At 36.4% G+C, this 8950-nt stretch overlaps 1 protein-coding gene across 1 annotated transcript; it reads right to left on the bottom strand.

Moving 5' to 3' along the window:
* Nucleotides 1–1865: 1865 nt before the first annotated feature.
* On the bottom strand, nucleotides 1866–2796 carry LOC110146845 (olfactory receptor-like protein OLF2). Its single transcript, XM_020907907.2, is given in 3 exon segments — nucleotides 1866–2008; nucleotides 2011–2778; nucleotides 2781–2796. Coding segments are annotated over 3 exon segments (927 nt in total).
* Between the last annotated feature and the right edge of the window lie 6154 nt (nucleotides 2797–8950).

Below are 8950 nucleotides of genomic sequence, written 5' to 3'. Positions count from 1 at the left end.
CTCAGCCATTGAAAAGAATTCATTTGAATCAGATCTAATGAGATGGATGAAACTGGAGCCCATTATACAGAGTGAAGTAAGCCAGAAAGATAAAGACCAATACAGTATACTAACACATATATATGGAATTTAGAAAGATGGTAACGATAACCCCATATGCAAAACAGAAAAAGAGACACAGATGTATAGAACAGACTTTTGGACTATGTGGGAGAAGGCGAGGGTGGAGATGTTTCAGAGAACAGCATTGAAACATGTATGTTATCTGGGGTGAAACAGATCACCAGCCCAGGTTGGGTGCATGAGACAAGTGCTCGGACCTGGTGTACTGGGAAGAGCCAGAGGGATCGGGTGGAGAGGGAGGTGTGAGGGGGGACCGGGATGGGGAATACATGTAATCCATGGCTAATTCATGTCAATGTATGACAAAACCCACTACAGTATTGTAAAGTAATTAGCCTCCAACTAATTAAAAAAAAAAAATCAAAAAAAAAACTTAAAGCATTTATAGAAATATAATATGTTATACATAATGCATAATATAACAGATAAATTTTTAAAAGAGTAAAAACATCTGACCATTTCCATAATGCATGTTTGCTCCTTTTATATTCCCTATTTATATGTATTTAAAATAAACAAGTTGTACAACTAGCTAAAATAAAAATGTGTGTACTATTTCATATGTTCCTTTGTTTATATAAAATACCTTCTTTCAAAAAAGCATTAAAAAATAAGAAATCTCAAATATAAATCAAAGAAACAACAAAGATACCAGGACCTGTCCCAGAACTCCTGACTTGTTTGTTGCATGCAGTTCTGTCTGCAGGAGGGCTCAGCATTGCCTCCTGCCTGACCCAGATTATACAATCATCTCTGAGTCTGGTCCCTGGGTGGTGAACCCTTGGTCTCTCAGGAATAAGTAACAGATATGATGTAATTTATCATCTGATATTTCATACAAGTGAGCTGATTGCACATGAATATAGACCTTTAGAATAGTTTGCCTTTGGTCCCCCTCTACCTTAATGCCCAATATTACACTTATTCAGAAACAGTGAATGCCTCTCATCTGCAAGCATTCCTAATTCCCAGTTCACCAATCCTTATGTGGCCACTTTGTTTTCATTCAATACATTAGAAAACAAATGCATACCCATTCACCCTCACACACTTACACAGACACACAAACACACTCTCCATTAAACACATTCATGAAACAAAGATTTTGTAAAAAAAAAAAACAGCAAAAACCTCAACATATTTATATTCCATAGGGATAGCTAGATGTTTTCTATACAATTTGACTTTTAGTTTTTAAATAAAAATGATGTTAGGATTATGTGTGTGTACAGGGAAGCCTGACGTGCTTAAATTCATGGGGTCGCAAAGAGTTGGACACAGTGACTGAACAACAGCAAGGCTTTTTATATTATGTCATAATTACAGTCTCTTAGAAATAATTTGAATAATTATTTAATTGACATTGGTCACTTCCATTATATGGCAAGATTCATTAGTAAATAAGCAGATGGGTTGACCATGAAATAAAGCCCACATAGAGGACAATAGCAACTTAGAAAACAATAACTTTCAGAAAATTTAAAAAACAAAATTAACACATATAAATACTGAAGAAACACAAATTTGGCAAATGAAGAGTCTGAAAACTTTCCACAAATAAGGAGTACTAAACAGAAGTTTAAGATATAAAATGAAACTTGTGGCATTTAGGAAATCATACATATTGCTAGGATTGGAAGATAGTATAAATACAAACAGAATCATACAACATTAGTCAAACCAATTTTGATTTTCATAAATTATTGTGTAACATTGGGAGGAAAATGTATACGAGCAAATTTTCAATGGAACCATTTTTTATTTTTACATTTCATCAGAGCCTCTTTCACATCTTTGTTCCTTAGGCTGTAAATCAGAGGATTTAACATGGGAATCACAAGGGTATAAAACAAGGAGGTCATTTTGTCTTCATCTAGAGAGTAGAAGAACTTGGCCTGAAATACATGAAGAGCAGAGTTCCCTGGAAAATTGCCACAGCAGTTAGGTGGGAGGCGCAGGTGGAGAAAGCCTTGAACCTCCCTTCAGCAGAGTGGATCTTTATCACTGCTAGGATGATGTAACAGTAAGACACAAAAAGACCTGAAAGGGTAATCAGTTCAATGAAGCCAAAAATGATAAATATCACTAACTCATTGACCTGTGTATCTGAGCAAGATAGCAAGAGGAGAGGAGGAACATCACAGAAGAAATGGTTAATTTCATTTGACCCACAGAAACATAAGTGGAAAGTTAATATTGTACTTATCAAAGCATCCATAATTCCCACCATATAAACCCCAGCCATCAGCAGCGAGCACACCTTGCCGGACATCTTGACTGTATAAAGCAAGGGGTTGCTAATAGCCATGTACCGATCATAGGCCATGACTGCCAACAGCAGACACTCAGAATCTGCAAAGGTACAGAAGATCAGGAATTGCAGAGCACAGCCATAGAAGGGGATTGATTTGTTCTTGATGAGGAAGCCTACCAGCATCCTGGGTCCAATGGCTGTGGAATAGCAGAGGTTCCTGAAGGAGAGGCGGCTGAGGAAAAAGCACATGGGTGTGTGCAGCTGGGGGTCTGTTCTAACTAAAATGATCATTCCAAGATTTGCAACAAGAATAATGAGATAAACAACCAGAAACATGGTAAATAGAGTCACTTTGATTACAGGGCTACTACTAATTCCCAAGAGAAGGAATTCTTTCAAGTGCAATTTTCCCCATCCATTCTTCTTTATTCTTCTTGTAAAAATGCTCCAGAAATGACTGAGACAATGACAGATCAATGTTTTCACTCTTTTTGAGACAAAATATTATCTGTAAATCAGATATAATTCATTCCAGTACATTTTATTCTGAGAAAATAGCCCATACACATTTCCTCACTATTTGATTTTAAAAGGTTAAGTGTGGGATAGGAGTTTTGAGAAAGTCTGACTCTAAATTTGGATGTCATCTATGATGTATGTGACTAGTTGGAACCTTCACTGCTTTATCTCAGCAATCAGTTCTTTACTGAAAGCTCATTGCATGTCAAACATAATATGAAAGTAACACTTTAATTAAAGACAAGGTTGGGGCTTCAATTTGGGGCTCAGGAAGACCCCCTGGAGAAGGAAATATCAACTCACTCTAGTATTCTTGCTGGGAAAATCCCATGGACAGAGGAGCCTGTTGGGCTACAGTCCTTGCAGTCACAAAGAGTCAGACATGACCGAGTAATTGAGCACACACAGCACGAAAAACATGACACTTTTTACTGTTAAGATATTCAAAAAAATCTTAAATCTTGGTTATACCTTTTCACAGTGCTTTAATGGCTGATTCATGTCAATGTATGACAAAAACCACTACAATATTGTAAAGTAATTAGCCTCCAACTAATAAAAAATTAAAAAAATTTTAAAAAATAAAATAAAAATTTTTAAAAATCCAACTTTCACCCTTAATTTTGTTTAAAATATACATATATAAAATTGTTTGCTAATCAAAATAAATCTGATATTTCCTGCTTTAATAAGAAATACAATGGGGGACAGATATACACCCATGGTTGATTCATGTCAATGTATGGCAAAACCACCACAATATTGTAAAGTAATTTAAAAAAAATAGAAATACAATGTTTTTTTTCCATTAGATTACAGATTATTAACCAAAGGAAATAAGTAAATAAAGTGTTCATTTACAAGTCTCTAAATATTTGCTTCCTTAGTTTTTGAGATTTAAGGTTCTTATTCTTCATTCTTCAAATTTGGCAACTCAGAAACTTACCTGCGATGAGCAAGTTCTCCTGTGCTTGCCTCTAGAAGGTGAACAATATAGATAGATCACACTTAAGTTTTACTTAGTGACAGTTGGGAGTTAAATCTCTGAGGCATTTGCCCTCACTCTTCTGTGTTATGCAATCCTGTGATTAATTAGATTTCTAGTTTTGTATTTTCCCCCATGAATGCTGTAACAACTTTAGAAAGGGCCGAATTTTAATTATTCACACTTGAAGCAAATTGAGCATATGAGATGATTTTTATTTTTTTAACTTGTTAATGTGATGTATCACACTAATTTGCATCCTTATGATGGTTGCTTTGAAATTTTGTCAGATAGTTGCTTATCACCACTTAGGTTAGTTATTCTTCTGAGGTTTTATTTTGTCCATTTGTTTGGAATTTTTTTCTCTGCTTCCTCACTTTACATGGAGTGAAGTGAAGTGAAAATCACTCAATCATGTCTGACTCTTTGCGACCCAATGGATATACAGTCATGGGATTCTCCAGGCCAGAATACTGGAGTGGACAGCCATTCCCTTCTCCAGGGATCTTCCCAACCCAGGGATTGAACCCAGTTCTCCCACATTGCAGGCAGATTATTTACCAGCTGAGCCACCAGGGAAGCCCAAGAATACTGGAGTGGATAGCCTGTCCCTTCTCCAGGGAATCTTTCTGACCCAGGAATTGAACTGGGGTCTCCTCAATTGCAGGCAGCTTCTTTACCCGCTGAGCTCTTTATATGTATTAGGTAAGTCAGTTATGTTTCCTATCTCTCCACCACATAGGGTTCCCTGTATGTGAGCTGTGTGAGCCTTTCTGTTGTGATGGGGCCAGCTCCTGCAGGAGCAGTCCTAGGCGAATTGCCCTCTGGCCAGTTTGGCTAAAAGGTTCTGCCTGATACAGTGGCTGCTGGCCCACCGTTGGGCAGGCTTAGGTCCTCAGGTGACTGGCTACAGGCATGGAGGGGCTAGGACTGTTCCAGGCCTGCTAGTGGACAGGACTGGGGTCCCTGTGCCTGGTCAGGGGCTTGGAGAGGCTAGAGCTCATTTCAGCCCATTGCTGGGAGAGGTCTGGTCCCTGGACATCCAGCTACAGCACCTGGGGCTCCTGGGTCTGATGGCAAGTATCTAGCGGATGAGTAAGCCCTTCGCACTAACAGACCAGAGTGAGGACTGGGCAATGCTGATTGCCATGAGTGTCCTAGTGCCCAACTGAGTCTCAGAAGTGGCTGCTGCCAGCATCTGTGTTACCAAAGGAGTTCCACTTGGCTCCTGCTTCTACAAGAGGCTCTCCAAGACCAGCAAATGGATTTGATCTGAGCTCCCTTAAAATTAAGGCCTTTACACTCAGACTCAGAGTGTATGAGATTATGCATGGACCCTTTAAGAGTTGAGTCTGTTTCCTGCAGCCATCCAGCTCTCTCATAGGCAAACCTTTCCAGCTTTCAAAGCCAGACCTTCCGGGTTTGTTTTCCAATGGAGGAGTCCTGGGCTAGGGAGTCCAGTGGGAGCTCAGAGCCATCACTCCCCTGGGGAGAGACTCTACAATTGTCTTTATCCTTCCATTTGTGAGTTGCCCACCTGGGGGTGTGGGTTTTGACCATACCATGTCTCTATCCCGCCTACCCATTTCACAGTAGTCCTTCTTTGTATCCTTAGGTGTGGAAATCTTTTCTTCTAGTCTTCAGGTGTTATCATAAGTAGTTTTTTCTGTAAATAACTATCAACAGTGCTTGATATTTATATCATCATATAATTTTCTATGACATATGTCAATCCACACCTCCACTAACACTCTATCATTGTGAATCCTCTGGTTATTAAACATCAATACCAGTGATGTCTTTCATTTTAATTTTAGCTACTATGTATTTTTTTTTCCTCATGACTAATACAGTTGATTACCCATTTTAAAAAAATTCAGGATGAAATAATTGTTTAGTGGGTCCAGCTTGATGGCATTAGGGCTCCTGAAACACATGCTAACTATCTTATGATTGCCACTTTATCCAAGGTCTAACTGGCCTAGGGATATCACATATTCTATTGTTATGAATATGCTTAAAAAGAAAAAAGCATGCACACCAATAGAATTGGCTATTGCCTTGAGAGGTTCATACCAATGTAGTTACAGAATGTGGTAGCAGGAATAGACAAGAAAGATTACTCAAGCTAAGCCCATCTTTAAGCAGAGTAGACATTATGTCCCAAAGAGAAAAAGTGATTTGCTGGAGGTCACATTGCTGGTGAGCTGAAATACAAATTCAGACCCAATTCCGTTATTGTTTCTTCAGTTCATAGAATTCTGAAGAAGATGACTTCAAACTAGGTTAAATTTGCTGCCAATTAAGATCAAGCCACACACTTATTGATGTAGTGAGTATTAATACACACAGCAGAATCATTATACATACACAGGCACAGACATATTTTCATACTTTATACTTTCATACACACTATATTTTCATACTTTAAAAATGTCATCCAAATATTCTTTAGAAAATTACATCATACTTGATCAGACAGAACATTGAGTGTTTACTGCTTGATAATTTTCTTAAAATTAAACACAAACAGAACCAGCAAATCCTATTAAAGCAGTCTTTAAAGAAAAGAGTTTAAAAAAAAAAAGTAAAGAGATTAAGGGATGTCTCTTTATCTTAAACACTTATGTGAAAGATAGTCATTGAATCTAATTTTATGCAACACAAAAAGATTTAATTTTTATAGACATGAATATGTTTAGTATGTTTTTATTAGTAAATTGAGTGTGGAAGGAGTTGGACTGTAATTAATTTTCTGATATGTGAAATATTCTATGAACAGCAAATATATTATCTGGAATATAAACTAAAATATTTTAGAGTAATGTATACTCTTGTATTAAAACTCAATTCAATCAGTAATTGAAAGCAAATAACCTGCTGATAATTATGTTTTAATGTGTTGCTTTATGAAATAAGCCAGAAAGATAAACACAAATACAGTATACTAACACATATATGTGGAATTTATTTTTTCTTTCCATTTATTTTTATTAGTTGGAGGCTAATTACCTTTACAGTATTGTAGTGGGTTTTGCCATACATTGACATGAATCGTCCATGGATTTACATGTTTACATATTGACATGTTTCCCATCCCAATCCCTCCTCCTGCCTCCCTCCCCATCCCATCCCTCTGGGTCTTCCCAGCTGCACCAGCCCTGAGCACTTGTCTCATGCATCCAACCTGGGCTAGTGATCTGTTTCACCCTTGATAGTATACTTGTTTCAATGTTGTTCTCTCAGGACATTCCACCCTCGCCTTCTCCCACAGAGTCCCAAAGTCTGTTCTGTACATCTGTGTCTTTTTTTCTGTTTTGCATATAGGGTTATTGTTACCATCTTTTTACATTCCATGTATATTCATTAGTATACTGTATTGGTCTTTATCTTCCTGGCTTACTTCACTCTGTATAAAGGGCTCCAGTTTCATCCATCTCATTAGAACTGATTCAAATGAATTCTTTTTAATGGCTGGGTAATATTCCATTGTGTATATGTACCACAGCTTTCTTATCCATTCATCTGCTGATGGGCATCTAGGTTGCTTCCATGTCCTGGCTATTATAAATGATAGCCCTATATTCTTATGATATTTTAAAGTGCATTATGTTCAGCACTTTTTATGCCTAATGAGATATATAGAATTAGGGAAAATTAAATTAACTTAATTAAATTAATTAAATTAACTTCAAAAAGAAGTTAAATTGAAAACCTTGTATAACTCATCATCCCATCCTCCTGGAATCAGAGAAGGGTGACTCCATGTTCATTTTTGATGATGTAAAGTAAAATGAGTGGTCATGACAACCTGATATAATGCTATGTTTTTCATAAATGGATTAACTGTTAATTTATTACTGTGAGAACAACATAAGTACTTAATTTAGTGTTACAAAGTGAGGATTACTTAATATCCATCAACTTGGCAATCACTACTATTTAAATTGTTAAGAATACAGTTCCTGTTTATTTCACAAATACACAGAGAGAGGAGATAAGTACTTACAAATGGGATACTAATGCAAATACTACTTTTTTCCCCATTGAACACAAATTTGTTAATAACCATTCCTTTACAACTGCAACTGTATTAACCAGGTTTTTATTCCCTAATTTTAAGAAGAATAATACTATGAGCACATGAAAAGAGATGGAGTCTTCTTTTCTAGTGAGCTTTAGAGAAGGTCCTGGTACATTGCCCCCAACTCCCATTCATGTAATTACTATAGAGTTGTTCCCACTGATGCAATCAGGGCAGAATTATGAAGGATAGAAGATTGAGAAATTCTCTATATCTGATGATCCCTGCCTCTGATACATATTTAACCTATGCCAAAAGATAGAAGCATAAGTGAATTTTGCCTAAAATAGATATTCTGGAAAAAAAACTATTAAAAATAGAATTTTTTTAAATGTCAAAAATTGACAAAGCTCATTTTTGCCTCAATTTTTCAAGGGACACTTGTTTACTTATTCACTAAATATTTCTGAATGGCATCATGAAACCAAGCATTTTAAGTGGCAAAGTAGAAGCTTTGTGAACAAGACAGGCTAGGGTCTTGTACCTATGAAACTTTGAGTTAAGGTAGGAGGTTTTTCTTTTATTTATTTATTTATTTTTATTACTTAAGTACTACTAAGTGTCATGATGGAACATGTGTAGGTGTTACTATTACACAGGAAAGGCAAAAACAAACCTTTTAACCCACTAACTCTCACTTTTGAGGGAGAAAGTTTATTAATCCCATTGTTTTTAAAAAATATTGGAATATTTGGACCATAAGTTGAATTGGTGTGAGAAGAAGGATTGTTCTGCTCATGATATCTCTCTCAAGCATACACATGAACAGAGAAGAGATATAATATGTCTTTTTTAAAAAATAGCAAAGTGAACCCATTACTATTCTTCCTTAGTTTAGAGAGACAATGAAGATAAATAATTTCTGACTCCTACATTCAATTTAGGCATAAAGATAAGTGATGGAAAATATCTAGAAGTTGTATTGGTGAGATTACTAGACTTAGTCAAAGTACCTGAACATTAGCTATCAGAATCTTTAAATGAA

The sequence above is a fragment of the Odocoileus virginianus genome, unplaced genomic scaffold (assembly GCF_023699985.2).
Source record: "Odocoileus virginianus isolate 20LAN1187 ecotype Illinois unplaced genomic scaffold, Ovbor_1.2 Unplaced_Scaffold_34, whole genome shotgun sequence".
NCBI lineage: Eukaryota > Metazoa > Chordata > Mammalia > Artiodactyla > Cervidae > Odocoileus > Odocoileus virginianus.
Note: the sequence above shows the minus strand (reverse complement) of the source record. Positions and strands in the feature narration are given on the sequence as shown.